At 34.0% G+C, this 16,452-nt stretch overlaps 1 protein-coding gene and 1 pseudogene across 1 annotated transcript; both read right to left on the bottom strand.

Moving 5' to 3' along the window:
• Positions 1 to 15,014: 15,014 nt before the first annotated feature.
• Positions 15,015 to 15,594, bottom strand: LOC100612215 (protein tyrosine phosphatase type IVA 1-like; annotated as a pseudogene).
• A 273-nt stretch (positions 15,595 to 15,867) lies between these two features.
• Positions 15,868 to 16,054, bottom strand: LOC129388409 (uncharacterized). The gene is given in 1 exon segment (XM_055078644.1): positions 15,868 to 16,054. A coding segment is annotated over 1 exon segment (135 nt). The 3' UTR covers positions 15,868 to 15,919.
• Between the last annotated feature and the right edge of the window lie 398 nt (positions 16,055 to 16,452).

Consider the following 16,452-nt stretch of genomic DNA (forward strand, 5'->3'; position numbering starts at 1 on the left):
TGTCTCAAACAAAGGAAGAAAAAAAAAAGACTACTGTGCTAAAGAGAAAAAATAAAGCATGTTTTTGCTTAAACGTCATTTTTAATTGGAGAGGTTTTTTGTGTTTGTGTCCAAAAGTCACATATAAAATGTGCCTTTGTTTCCAGAAGATCAGATTTTATTTTTCAAATACAGTCTTTCTCTAAAGGAACCAGTGTTCTTTAAGCAAACAGTTTATTCCAAGCCTGGGGAAGAAAATACAAAATGAGTACATGGAACATTTTGTCAGGACACAAAGCAGGAAAACTTTCAAAGGTTAATATTATTTCAGCATTAAAGGACTCAGGGGCCAACTTCGAAAGATTTCCAATAGCTAATTTGGAAAAATTGAGCAGCAGTAAGATATCTGAAACATATCACAACACATAAAATATATTTAGTTCATAAGATAATAATGGTAAAAATTGCTGAGTATCTTGGGATATTTACCAGGAAACCAACTTATTTTGAAAACTTGAAAAAGTTAAAAAAAAAGACACAAACTACCAACAAAAAATAAGCACTTTTTTGCCTTTCCTCTAGTAATTACATGTGAATAAAATAAAAAAGTTAAAGATGAGAGGTTTCAACTTTCAGAGGTATTGCTGCTGAATGAAGTAGAAAAAAATAGAATTTGGACATTACCACTTTGCAAGTTACTAAAGAATAAAATAATGAATCTAGGCAATGAATATCAATCACTGCTAACACCAAAAAAAGAGAAAAATCATTTAATGTGTATTCTTCTGTATCACTTGTAAAGTTATTTTCCAAAAAAAAAAAAAAACAAAATATAGTGAAACCTTTACATACAACTACCAGTTTACAGAAAATTTGAGGGAGAGTGGAACTGTAATATAATCACTGTACTGATACAATCAGCAAGATTCAGAATTTAAGAAGCTACAGGATAAAACAACTTGTCTCTTTAACAAGCACATTGCAAAAAAATTAAAATAGAAAAAGCAAAATTATTGATTTATAAAAATTGTAAAGAAATATATGTATGTGAAAATCAGGGCTATTTGAACACCAGTGGATGCATGATTTTTGTGACCCCTTCATCAGACTTGCAATAGTGGTGTCATGTTTACTTGGCCTGCCATACTCAACCTCTTACAGGAGGGAGCACGTGAGGTGAGCAAGTGAGGCTGGCCGCACGACGAGGGGCCTGCAGAGGTGTCCAGGTGGGAGTGCCTGTGACCCCAAAGCCCCAGAGGGTGTGTTACAGTGGTCTCTTAGCACTGCCGTCCATAGACAGCAGTGTATTATCAGCTCAGTTGGCCCCCTGCCTTGTCCTGTGGGGATGCTGCCCTCTGCCTGTGAGGGCAAGGGGCCAGTGTGACAGCCTTTTTTGGGTAACCCCACTTGGTGGGTCCTGAGGTTTTGTTCGGCACCCAAGAAGAATGAGGTTGCACAGACATCTGAATGATGGTGAAGGTGGAGAATCTTATTTAGAGATGGAAATGGCTTAGTGGAGAGGAGAGCTGGAGAGGGGACAGGACAGGCAGGTTGACTTCCCCCGAAGTCCGGCCATCTCTTCCCCAAAGTCTGGCTGTCTCTTCCCTGAAGTCAAGTCACCTCTCTCCAGTCAAGCCACCCCTCTCTTCTCTAATGACTGAGTCTGGGTCTTTATAGGCACAGGATGGGGGCAAGCCGTAGGTAGTTTTGGAAAAGGCAACATTTGATTGGCAAAAGGGCATTATTCAGAAATAACCAATTGGGAGAGAGTGGGCAAAGAGGAACAGAAGTTCTCACTTTGGACCGTGTGTTTCAGGCTTTTTGGCTTGAAGGTGGGGTTTCACTAGGGACTCCCCCCTGTCTGCCTGGGATTTATCTGCCTCCTGCTTCTATCAAAATGAGATATTTCATGCTAGTAAACTATTATTGTATTTTTTTCTTTTTGTTGTGATATTGTGATAATATTGTGGTTGTATTTGAAAAGTGAGTCTTAAACTCTTAGAGAATGGCCATGAGTAGATAATTGTTGGTTCATTATACTATTTTTTCCTCTTTTGTAAGAATTCCATTAATAAAAATAAACACTTTGGGAGGTCGAGGCGGGTGGATCACCTGAGGTCAGGAGTTTGAGACCAGCCTGGACAACACGGTGAAACCCCATCTCTACTACAAATACAAAAATTAGCCGGATGTGATTGTGCATGCCTGTAGTCCCAGCTACTCAGGAGGCTGAAGCAGGAGAATTATTTAAACCTGGGAGGCAGAGGTTGCAGTGAGCTGAGATTATGCTACTGCCCTCCAGCCTGGGTGACAAAGCGAGAATCCATCTCAAAAAAATAAAAATAAATAAATAAATAAATAAATAAAAATAATATTATATGACATTAGTTTGTGTGTAACATATGTGTGTATACACATACGGATATGTCGATATAATTTTTATATCTCCATATAAAGAGGAAGGAGCTAAAGGAGCTGCACTATGATTCATTCAAGACCTTTACATGGAGGGATTCTCAATGAAGTAGAAGGAAGACAGATAACCAAGTATAATTTTTATGTCAATCAGATCTCTGGAAAAACATACTACTAATATTTGCTTAGAGAAAGATATCTTATCCGCAGAGGACCCTTTGCAGTGTATACTTGTCATAAGGTAGGGAGAACAGGGAGAACAATTTTCTTGGTTTTCCCAGGAATGATTTTGTCTTAGCACTGAAAATTCAGTGTGACAGCATATCCCTAACTGGGATTCAAAAAGTACCCATTTTGAGGTATGAATGCAGTGGTGTGGAGGTGTGTGGGGAGGTAGGAGGTGGAGTAGAGAGAATACAAAACCCATACAGTAGCCAGCCCCAAAACAAGAGCTAAAAGTAACATATTTTCAGTATTAAATGGATAGGGCAAGGATTTTCCATCTTGCATAGTTACTGTTGCTGTTTTGTTCTTTAAAAGATGATGTTGGGAAGGTAATTTGTGTCTTGCAATAATGGATCATCCACTGTTGCATCACTATAAGTAATGAGACTTAAGTGTGCAATTTAAGTGCATTGTAATCCTTAGTGTTAAGAGTCCTTTGACATTGCCTGCACATAAAATGTTATGCTATCAATATAGTGATACTTTCATAATTTGAATATTGTGATCATGATCATTTTTTATAAAAGTTCAAATAATGAAAATGAGAACCATTAAAATACCAATGCCAGCATGATCCATACACCACCATAAATGCAGGCTAAATAGATCTGTTATTTTACTGATAGATGGAAGGTCATATGCAACTGAATTTGGGAAATAAAAAATCACGACAGAGTATATTGCAAAATATGCGAAAGGAATTTGGGATTGGACATGGTGAAGTGGATATAGAAATACATGTTTATACTGACACTCACAGTCCTAGGATGAGACCTATGTACTTTTAAATCAAGCAAAAGTTTTTGTCTCCCATATAAGGCTCAGTCGCAAACAACGCCAGCTGAGTTAATGTGTGTGTACCACATGAGCAAATAAACATTATTATATAGTTTCCTTGATTACTTCACGAATCTGGGTAAAGCAACATTTCCTGATTCAGAGGTTGCACCTGAGTATAAAGAAAGGGGGGATTTGATAAGAAGTGTGTTTGCCTTCTACAAATACAGCTGATATGTCAGACATTATTAACAATCATGCTTTCTACAGTATATCAACTAATGTGTCAAATCAGAGCAACAATAAAACTCCCCTTACAGATTTTGGTTTAAAAAACAGAACTTTATATAATCTATTTCTAAAATATTTTAATAAAGCTGCAGAAAACATAAAATAAAAGATCACTGATATCTTGGCCAATATAAACTAGAGTTTGTCCAACAATATGTATATTCAATAAAAAGTAAAAATACAAATTTTGGCAAATTTCGTTTAACTATAGAGTTAAGAAATAAAGAGAAAAGGTCTTATGTACTAAATATCCTCTAAACTTTATAGCCTTCACTCCTAAAAAGGGGTGTGATTTGTGCACCTGTGATAGTAAGGATGTCATAACGATAATTTGGGGGACATTTTGGTTTCCTAAAAACTTGGGGAAACATTTCTTGAGACTTTTTTACATTATAAAAATGGAAGAAGATAAACTTCTAGATGTGTGCCTAGGAGACTGCTATCACTGTGGCCACTGATAGAATAAATATTACAATACCGACCCAATATGAAATCACATTTTCAAAGTGCAGAACAAGAAGAATGTTATTCTTTAATTTGAAAACACATTGAGAATAAGAATGGAGAAAAAGGATTACAGTAAGATAAACAATGTATATGCTATTTCTCAAAAACTGTTTGATGATTTTTGAAGCAGCCATAAGGAAGCATTCTAAAAAAGATGAATTGATTTCACCTGAGTGTTTGATGTTAGTGTAGGTTACAACAAAACCCAGGCAGTAAAAATAAAATGATTCATTTTTTTTAGAAATAAGATTGTTTTTGAACACGTGCGCGCACACACACACACACACATACACACATCATGAGCCACCAGCAAACTTAAGACTTTCTAAACTTCTTTACTAAAATTATAACTTATTTGGAATCCAGCTTCAATTCAAGAGTTCAAATTACCTCTCTTTTTCTGAACAAATTTCACTGAAAAATAGAAGCTTAGCTTATGAAAACATTCAATATGCTTCACAGTGTTTAAATATGATGGGCATTTTAGACATGAATAGCACATATAATGAATAGACACAAAGAACCTGATTAACAAACAGCTAGTCTACAAAACAAGCCTGTAGATATAATGTGGATAAAAATTTTTAGAGTAATGAAAAAGGATTCCTACAAGCCTAACCTGCTCTTGCTAGTAGGTAAAATCCTAAATATTTCATTCTCAAATGATTTTGTTGAGAGACTATTTAGCTTGAAGTCATTACATTGGACTGACACCAGAAATCAGTGTACTGTTATCTTGATAAGAGCAGAGCTATAAGTCAAAATGAATTTTCTGTTTGACTGAATTGAAATTTCACACTACATAAAAGAAAAGAAGAATTTTCTAAATGCTTCAGTCAATTTAGAGAAGTATTATTGGAAAAGGAAAAAGAAAAACTAAAACATAGTCAATCTTTCCATTGGATATAAAGAAATGTCATTGTTACTCGTTATTAAGTATAGGTAATATCTCTTTAATTAATCCCTTAGTATTTACATTCTGATCTTTTTTAACAGACTTGATTTTTACAGCAGCTGTAGATCCACTCTCAAAATTGAGCAGAAGTTATAGAGATTTCCCATATAATCACTTCCCCTACACGTGCACAGCCTCCCCCAATATAAACATATCCCATTAGGAGATACATTTTCTATAACTGATACAATTAATTGATACGTCTTAACCACCCATAGTCCATAGTTTACATTATTTCATTCTGTATGTTGTATATTTTATGAGTTTGGACAAATGTGGAATGATACATATCCACCATTAGGGTATCATACAGAGTAGTTTCACTGTCCTAAATATACTATGCATTACACCTATTCATTCCTCCCTCCCCCCAGCCCATGACAACCACTGGTCTTTTTACTGTCCCTATAGTATGTTCTCTTCTGAAGAAGTCTTACATTTATGTGTCAAGAATGCTCAGTAGTATAGCCTATATGATTTAAATATATAATGAAGAGTTTTGAAAGAGTTAAAAAACATTCAAACATGAGAGGAATTGTTGGTGACCATCTTTGCAGATAATATCTTACATAACCTATAATACAGCATATCTATCCTTTCTAGGTAAATAGTCAACAGAAATACAGGCATTTTGTGCATGTATGCATTCATGCAACAGCAATTTTTATAACAGCTTAAAGCTAGAAATAATATAAATGTTAAGAACATTAAAATGTAAGTTAATTTTGGAATTTATGTAACACTCAATAGTCTAGAAAATGAGTGAACTAGATGCATACCACAAAATGAATCTTGCAAACATAATTAGGAGCAAAATTAATCAGACACAAAAATGTACATAAAAATAAAGAGGTAAAATTAATTGCATTTTAAAGAAGGAAACATTTTAAAATATTATAATTTTCTCACAGATATTATTAGTATAACCAGTCCTGCCATTATTACTGCTAATTGCCTTTGTTCCCCAATTCTATTTTTTATTTGTTTAAATAATATTTATTTAACTGAAACATAAATGGTATAGGGTTATATGTTATCTATAATAAACTCAATATTTTATATTTAAAGCATTAAATATATATAATTATTTATTATAGATGAAGTTTTTGTAGATATGGTTGTCTGAGTTGGCTAAGTTGATCACACTAGGTAAAAATTTTTTAATCAGTAAAAAAATTACTATTTTACTAATAGTAAAATAAACCAGAATCTATTAATTTGTGAGTCAAAGCTCCTTGAAAAATGTTGGATAAGTTCTATAACTCTGTAAGATATAAAATATAAATGTTTTATAACTGAAATTCTTCCTGCTATGTGAGATAACCTCATAAACATCACTTATATATCTCTTTTACTATTCCAGAGGAACACACCCCATGCAGGAAGGAAGGATCTGGGAGCTTTCCTTTTATTGTCATACCTCTCCCTCTTTTCCCTGTGTTGCTTGATTGCCCGTATCCTTGAAGTTATTAATAAATCTTTAAAATGGATAAGATCTCTAATTTGCATGGGCTTTACTATGAAGTCATTCATGTTAGTTCAACTATCATATATTAATTATAAGAGGGTACATTTAATATAATGATTTTTGCATCTGACAAGTGACTTTTCAATCTAACTTTGCCATCCTGAACTTTGTCAATTCTTTAACCTGTGAGCCTCAGTGAATCCTAAATATAAGATAAAAATAATAATATTATTAACTAAAAAATTTGATGTGATGTTTAAAGTAATGAAAAGAACACAGAGACTAAAACATAATAATGACAGTGGCAGGAGGCAGCCAAATGCCTAGGTAGACAGGGGCGGGCTCCCGGTGAAACCCCACCTCCAAGCCAAAGACAGTTTAAAGCCTGAAAGCCAAGCTACAGGTAAAATCCTCTGACCAGATTGAGAACTTATCGTCCCATTTGGTGCACTTTCCTCTGACTGGTCCCCACCCTTCACCTGTTTTTACACTTACCTACCCTTTTCTAATTGTTTTTTCTACACTGTCGTGCCCACCTTTGAATGGTGTCTTCGCTTCAACTTTTTTTTTGCATACTCACAAACCAATCAGCACACACTCCCCATTCTGAGTCCATAAAAGGTCCCTGACACAGGGAACTTTCCCACCTTCGGGTAGGGGAACCACCTGCCACATCCCCTTTCTGCTGAGAGCTGTTTTGTCACTCAGTAAAATTCTTCTCCGCCCCCCTCACCCTTCAATGTCCAGCATATCCTTCTTTTTCTTGGGGATAGTACAAAATCTCCAGAACCTCCAAATGCAGGTACAAGCTATTACACAGGTGAGCTGGGGCATGCCAGTGTGGCTGAGCAAGGCCTGGCCGAGGCATCACCGGCCGGGGGTCCCCGGTTTTCAAAGTACCCAAGAAGAAAAATCCTCCATCAATAACAAATTTGGGTATTTGCTTATGTTAATTAGACTGGAGTGCAATGTGCAAACGCAAAATATCATTCACGAAATATTTCTAATGTTTTGTTTCGAAATATTTCTTCCTTCTGGTCAGATTGTGAGATTGCACTTCTCTATCCCATTTCAAGTCTAATGTTGCCATGTGACTTGAATAAATAGATAACATAGTAGTTTAGATGACATAAATAGAAAGTGTTGTTTAAGAATGGTGAAAGGGAGTGGTGATTCACCAGTCTCCTGACTTTATCCCTCAGGGTTACAGTGGTCATGGTAGTATATGGGGATATTAATTCTTCCTTTACTGAGCTCCTGAGTGACGAAGCTGAACAAAGCTCCCTGATAGCCAGCACTGGGCATGTACTATGAGAGAAAATCAAAGTTTTGTTCTGTTAAACCATTGAGATTCAGGATTTGTTCTGATAGTACTACCTAGGCTAAAGTGTTTGGCTCAAAAGAAAAGAAATGCTATTTGAAAGGAAACTAAAAAAGCCTTTGGCAGTAGTTCTGTTATATTTTGGAGAAAACCTAATAAGATGCTACTTCAAAAAGAGGTTAATTGAAGAAATGTTTCAAAATACAACAGCAAACTAAAATTTGCTTAGGGGGTAAGAATCTAAAAGAGTCAAAGAAACTTACTAAAGTAATATGAAGTGATGAATGATGAAGTGATTAAACAAAGGTAGTGATTAGGTAGAATTTTTAAGTTGTAGGTAATTTATATTTAGAACATAGTGTCATCATTTAGACTTAACAAGGCAATAAAGATTAAAAGAGGCAGAAAAAGAACAGTTTTCCCAGGCTAGGCACTTGGCAGATGCCCAGAGCTGGAAAGTCTAACTCGTAAAAGAGAAAAATCTTTATTAAAGGAAATAGTAAAATGGTATATGAAAATATAAATATGTATTTTATTTCCTCATATAGTTGTAATTATATTTTAATCTTTTGAGTATTCATTCAATTTTCAAATCAATGAATTAATTATATCCAAAGAACAAATTCTGTATTATGTGCCATTTATGTCACTTAGTAAAATACAAAATTAGAAAAAAATTTTGCGACATATTAGGCACTTAAATTTTACCTTTTTATTCTTAAACTTTTGTAATCCTATAATTACATTTTCTAACAATAAAACAAAAAATATGTAATTTGTGTTAAAGGCATATTTACATTTAAAATTTATGATCTCAGTTAATCAATTCCAGTTGTGAAGGAAAGTTCATATTGATTATACTTAATTTTTCAGTATGTGTCAATAATCACTCTTTACAATAAATAAAACTGGGAAAGAGATTATATCTGACATTTTTGGTATAATAGATTATTAAATATAGGACGACACAGAGGACACCCAAACCTTTTTTTTTAAATAGAGTTTATAACAAATTGGGAAAGAAAAAGAATGTACTTAACACAAATATTCACATATTTATAAAGCAACTTAGAAAATAGAAAACAACAATGATTAATTAAGGGTAGTTAGTTGCAAAGGGAAGCTTGCATAAATAAGCAGAGTTAATTGAGAAATTTTCTCAGAAAATAATTTTGATTGGATTTTCAACATTTTTTTTAAAAATTGTATAATCTATATGGAAATAGCAGGAAATTCTGGAAGGCATAAATATGAATCTCACTCCATTTGTAACTGATGGAGTGAGATTCTTCTTCCTCCAGGGTCTCTGGCTTTAACAGTAACATAAAGCATTTGTCACAATACTCCTTTCCAATAATTCATTGACTACTCTTGTTTTTCTTTTTTCCTCTTAAAAGACTCCAAACCTTGAGGGCATGGATTGATCATGAGAGTTGCATATTAGCTGAACTAAAGCAACTAATGAAGCAGACTGGTAGAACTGTTTTGACTGTCAAAGATAGACAAAATTGTCTTACTGTGGAACCTTTCCAAAATAAACCAACTGGAACCAAATATTTGGATGACATTTGTATAGAGAATGTGATATGAGCCATTAAGTTACTACTGCCCGGATTGAGTTCACTGGCTAATTATTATAAATCATTTCACTTTTAATTACGTATAAATGGTTTTCAAAAGGAAAATAATATATTGAAAATGACACTGATATTCCAAAATAGCTTGCTATGATAGCCAAAGTCTTTTAATCTGCTTAGGTAGTTTGCCTCTGGAATGAGGAAAGAGGGTAAATTCCTTAAACATTTTTCATTTAATACAGAAAAAAGAAAATTGGTAGAAAGTGGATGGCAAAAATGACAACAAAGAAAGTAATCTTAGACAAGTCTATAATCTTTCTCAATACATTATTTTATAGCAGCATTGGCAGTTGCAATATGCTACATTTACAGAGCAGTAATTTAAGTCTCAAAAGCAACTAAAGTACTTTGCAAATTTAAATGCATTTCTTCAGGGTCCACTCTAACCACCACAAAAATAGCTGTTGCATTTCACCCCTAGGTAGTTACAAATGAAAGTGCAAAATAATTTTAAATGTTAGTTAAAGGATGGAGAAAAACATTAAAAGTAATAGTTGCTGCATAGAGAAGTTAAGTAGGCAGAACACAGTCATCTGAGAGTCAGATAATTTAGCCAGGGCTCTAGGATGGCAATCCATGTATGTCTTCATTAAATGTAAAATGTATTACACTTTATGTGCTCAATGGATAAGACTTCTGGATTTCAGATAAAGCTTTCCGCTTGATTTAGCTCCTTAGGCACTGATGAAACAGAAATGGCCAAAAAGAGGCTGATTGTGCACTGTAATCTAGTGGTGAAAAATAATACATATTTCATTTAAAAAGTAAGTTGTAATAAATGTTATGTGTGGAAACCAGTTAGATGGCAACTAACTGTTTTATTGTTTACTTGTTCATCCATCCATCCATCCATTCATTAATTTTTACAAATATTTTTTAGGGGTCTTCCATATGCCTAACCTAGGCAGCAAGGCAATGCAGTGGTGAAGGTGAATACGGTCTCACTTTCTGGTTTTAAGGACCTTAAATAATTGAGGAAGAGAGTATAGGACTCATTTTAACCCCCAGGATAATTTAATGCAATAAACATCTAAGGTTCAGCTCATAGATGGTCAGGACATGACAGATGTGAGGCTATTTGATTTTATTTAGCCCAGCACTATGTCCCTAACACTGTTCCCCCAGGAAAAGCCTGTCTCTTCACAAAAATACATACCTACCTATTAATTACTGCTGTGAAGAAACAACCTTCTAAATTCCAGAATAGTGTTTTGTTTCATGAAATGTTTAATGTAAATACACAGGAGGTGAAAGTCCTGGGAACAGCACTCACAGCCTTAGGACGACTCAGAGTAACATACAGTGGAGGAAAAGGAACAGATTCGAAAGTCAAAGGTGACACTAGAAAGCATAGATTTTCCTGCTGACCAACTCATTCTAAATAAAAGTCATGATATAAAATTAAACATTGGGTAGCCACATTGTTCTGTTCTGTGAGTTTTTAACTGAGTGAAATAAATGAAGACATAACCCTGTGAACATCTGGCTCCCAACGCTCCCAGATTCAGAATCATGTTTTTAAATTTAGGGTACAATACAGATAGGCTCTTTTTAAAGAATAGGAAGGCAAAGAATATTTCCTGTGGTTTCTTTCCAAATTGTTATTGTCTTTATATTTTATTGAGCTCTGCATTGTGTGGATTTTAGAGCTTAAAGAGAAGGCCTCATCATATTTATAATTTTATAATGTTCATATCCTCAAAACACATCTTCAAGGGTTAATCCTTTAACCCTCTTTTGGATTCTTATGTGTGCCACTGGGCCGAAAATCCTACAGGAGATGCTTACCCTTGCTCTTGACCACAGAATGTTGATGAAGCTATAAGCAAGCTCACCTCTAAGCAAGACACTAAGGTAGCCTCTCTAATTCACCACAGTTCATGGGGTCTCCAAGAGAAAGGTGTACCAAAACTTCTCCAGGTCTGTGTATATGTGCTGTTCTCATCCTTTAGCACGAGCAGGGAAGAGAAAACATTTTAGCATGTTCACCAACTTAAAGTATACTATGGTCTCCTATCTTGTTTTTTGAATGCTTTATTATCTATTTTGAAAATACTGACTTGTGGTTTGATTAATAAATGAAATGCATTTTATTCTTGTTTATCCTGATGGACTTCAGTTTCCTCTCCTCCTTGTTTTGATCCCGGATGTTTTCTGCACATCTGAGCAAGCTGAGCAAGTTGGGAGTGCATATATAAAACCCACACAGATTGATTGCATTTCATAGATTTCCCTTATAAAAATATAAGAATCGCCAAGGAGATCATGAGGGGAACAAATGAGTGCTAGGCACTTAGGCATTGCAAAGGAATTTTTCTTATAAACTAACTTACGAACATTAACTGTCCAAAAAGACAAAAAAAATGAATTCCTGGTGCAATCTCTGAATTTTCTAAAACAAAGCAGAAACCTTAAAAGAAAAGAACAAAGATTTATTAGAATGGCTGCCAAGTGAACCCTAGTTAAGAAATATACTTAGCATTATACTATTCTACTACCTACAACTAAAACAAACAAAGACATTGACTATCATAAATAAAATGAGAAAGAAAAGGTACTGCTAATTTCTGGACATTGTTTAGCTTTCCATGACAAGTATAAATTGAAATCTTAGACTCTCATTCTGTATTGCTAGTCTTCAGCTTTCAATATCTTTAAAGGCAATTTAAAAAAATTGTGGTTTGCTTATTGTTGTTGCTTCTGCTGTTGTTATTTTGTCTATTGCTTTTATCTGGCTGGGGCGACAGTCCTTATTAAGCTCTCTGGTTGTTAAGATGTTTATTTGAACTTCATTTTACTGAGACTATACCCAGAGGATGCCATTTATCTCTTTTGTGCCTAAGTATTCTTATGGTGAAGTAAAAAAGATCGGGTACTTATAAAATTCTGTGGTGAGGTAAAATGTTCTATAAAAGTGCATCTCAAGAGAATTCCTTATATGAAATTTGATATAGAGGCTGTTTTTTCTTCTCTGCATAACACCTTACGACTACTACATATTTTCAAGCAAACTTGTTTAACTTTTGAAAAGCAGATGAAATATGAATGTTTTTACAAATTTAAGTTACAGGTTATAATCCGAACACCAAGTTTACAGCAGGTCACTATTATTTCTAACTTTTAAAATAATTTTATTTCTTTTTAAAAAAATAAAAATAGTAGCTTAAAAATTCAGTTTAACTTTTAGTTCAAGATGGTGGCCTGAAAAATTATACTTAAATTTGTTTCCACCATAAAACTCTATTTAAATTACAGTAAATATCTAGTGGAACTGGTAAAATTCATAAAAACATAGAGAATATTTTAAGCTGCCTGAACAATTTTCTCTCACAAAATCTCTGGATAATATAAGGAAGATAGGATTTAGGAAGTAAATAAACCAAACTAGAGAAAACTGCAGACCAGCAGACCAAAAGAAGCACAAGAAAAATCGCCACTAGTCGTAAAACCCATTCTCCTCAAGGGTCTCGATTATAAGATAACTTTATAATATTTGTGGAAAAAATAAAATTAAAAGATAAAAATAAAAAATATAAAACTTTATTTCCCAACAAAAGCTCCATAGAGGTCAAGGCAATTTCGAAAGCAGTGATATCAGCCTTTTAGTCTATCCCTAAAGAACTTTAACCATATCAGTGAATTTAACCATATCAATGCTATCTTTTTACATTATTAACTGAAGAAAAATGGGTATCCATTATAGATTTTTTTAAAATTAGAAAAAAGGAAGTGCTAGAAAAAGTCAAATCAGGACTGTGAAGTGTATGACTAATAATTTCCCATCAAAATTCTCACTAAATTAATCTGGTTTCATGAGAGAAATAAGCAAAAGCATTATCATGGTGGAGTAGGACTCTCTGCTGAAGATTTCCCATGTGTCTTTTCTGCTAAAGCTGGCTAACGTTTTTTAAAGCATTCTCATAATATAACTCTTCTCTAAGTCTAAAATTGTTTTAAAAGTATTTAATTAAATGTTTCAACTTTTAAAGTTTTGGAAGGTAACATTGATAATGCAAAAGTCAATTAGATAGAAAATATCATAGAAAATTGATTGATGTAAAGTTCAATCTAAGTATGTCCAACTATTAAAGTGAAAACATACAAAGTGGAGGGAGAAAATATGAAGAAAATATTAGAAACACATTATTCAGAAAAAACCTGTGTCATCAGGTTAAATGTGTTGACTAGCTACCTCACAGAAAACATGTAAAAATTCCCACCCCCTTTTTTCTGCATTTCAATTTCATTATTTATTTAGATATTTAAGCTCTCACACTAGGTTTTTACAAGTTGGTACACACTGACAAATTATTTCTTCCAAAGAACTATAAAACATGTCCCCAGACAGTATAAATATATAGTTGAATGAATACTAATGCACATCACCATTTATCAAGTACATAGTAAAACAAATTATCAGGTATCCAAATATTAAGTTACACAGCTCAAAAGACATACAAAATATTAGATGTTTGCTCAATTTATTAGCAGAAACCCACTTCTTTTTTCGCAGGAGAAGTCAAGAAGAAAAGGGAAAAAAATCACAATTCAAACAAAATTAAGTTGTTAAACTTCTTCTTCTTCTGATGAGTATGGAAAAAATTAGAAGAATTTCAGAAATTTTATGAATAAGAATTGTTTTAGCTACAATAACAAAGCAACTCTACCTTTAAAAATATTTACTAAGCTAAAGAGCATATTCTACAAGTTCTGCACAAGACAAAGACAATATTTTGCTAAAAATAACTAATAGCCCCCTCCCATTCTTTTCTCCTGCCCTCCCTGTTAAGTTGTATCTCAGAGTGCAAACATTAAATTAACTGTAAGGCTGTTTTGTCTGAAGACATTAAAGACAGATGCTTCTGTATAATGTAGATTTTCAAAATGGAGGTTTTTACATAACAGCAGAAAATAAGATTTATAGATACATGTTAAGTAATCACTGTAAGACTTGGTAAAAAAAAAAATCGGTGTTTAAATAAACCTGATGTGGGAGGTGTAAACATAAAGTGAGTAAGTAAATAACCATGTAGGCCCTACTTTCAATGTTTGAAAAGATTGAAGGAATAAACCACATAAGGCCTAGAGTGTTCATAGTTCCTTGGGATTTTAGTTCTATATGATACTAAAAATATGCAAGTATTGTGCTGGGTATTTTGGCACCTAACCTTAAATCTCTTGTATATTGTTAAGATTCTGGCATGTGAATAGATTTAAACAAGACATAACTCAATAATGCACGATTTCAGGAAAGGTCAATTGGTATGAATGACAAGCACACTTTAAATACTGACAGCCAGAAATCTTTTGCCAAGTGTCCAAATAGTTTGACTGTAACCCAAACACAGAGGTTGTCAAATCTGTCTAGCTTGTGGTCTGGTAAAACTGCCTTTCAATACTCCTATGGAAGATTCATTAGACTTATTCACTAAGCCAACATGTTGTCTAATATGTATAACAAAAGGTCGTCTCAAGTTCCACTTCCAAGGCAATAGCATGAGGCACCCCAGTTTTACTGAATGCAACAGTTGTTTCTATGACCTTTGGAGTCTTTGAAGAGAAGCTGTATTTTAGGAGGATACTTCTCCAACTACAAAAGTTTCTTGCTGTTAAATGCTTCATGCTGGTTTTGTCTTATAAATTGTACTGCATCTTCATATTTCATTCCACCTTCAATTAATGCTAAGCAACAAGTATTGGAGCTCTCTGAAGGCCTGCAATGCAATGAATAGCAATACATCAACCAGGTTCTTCACGAAACTTAATTTTTACAATACTTAACCAGTCATCAACAATCTAGTTGGATGGTGGTGCACCATCATCAAAAGGCCAATTGAGAACATGGATACCTTCTTCTCCACAAGAATAGTGTCATAAATTGCTTCACATACTCTTACTATTGTGGTAACTCCATACTTCTTAAGTTCCTCTCTAAATTTGTTTAAGGTCACATTGGTTTGATTGTATGTAATAAGAAATCTCATGTTTTTTTGTGTGACTTCCACAGGAGTCAAGCCATCTTAATTTAATTAAAAAAAACACTCAATAGGTTTATGAAAGAATTTTAAAAATTGGATACAGAAATGATGCAAAGAAACTGAAGTCTACTTCAACATACTCCACTTAAAATTTTCAGTGCTTTGAATATGAAGCTGTAAGTAATAATAAATGAAATGAACCTCCTAACAAGAAGCAGTAATTCTTCAATTCAGTAATACTGAGTCTAACAGAAAGTAAGGGCACTGGGGTTTACCCCATCTAGGTGAGAACTCTTGTAAAATGCTCTGCGGGTTTCAACACTTCTGTGTCCAGGATAACCATTCTTATGGGGCGTTCCTTACAGTTCATTTGTCTGCATAGAGGTCATGCCGTGCCTGGTAGTAATCTCCACTGCCCCTCAGAAATTTCATACATGTGTGACAGAGAACACCACAAAACTGAGGAATATGTTTACTCATTGAAGATTATGGCCTAATCATACAGCCGGTCCTCACAGGCCAGGGCGGTGGCGGTGGTTGCTAGGCAGGGGGCGGCGGTGGTTGTCACAGAGCGATGGGAGCCCCAAATTCCTTCTTTTAAAATCGTATGTAATAGATTTTCAAATCACTATGGACAAACAGAAGGTTGCATATGAACGTCAGACTTCTCGAGAACAATATTGGATGATATATAATAAAACAATGGAGAAATATCTCCAGGATTTTGACTGTAATAACTTTGAACCCACAGTTATAAACTAGCAAAGCTAAAACCAAAAGGAAATAAAAATATTTTTACAGATAGACAAAGTATAGTGTCAGTGACCATATCTGTTATTTGTAGGAAAAAAAATGAACATATGCTCTAGCAAAATGAGAAAGGAATTCTAAAAAGATGA

The sequence above is a fragment of the Pan troglodytes genome, chromosome 4 (genome assembly GCF_028858775.2).
Source record: "Pan troglodytes isolate AG18354 chromosome 4, NHGRI_mPanTro3-v2.0_pri, whole genome shotgun sequence".
In the NCBI taxonomy this organism is placed as follows: Eukaryota; Metazoa; Chordata; class Mammalia; order Primates; family Hominidae; genus Pan; species Pan troglodytes.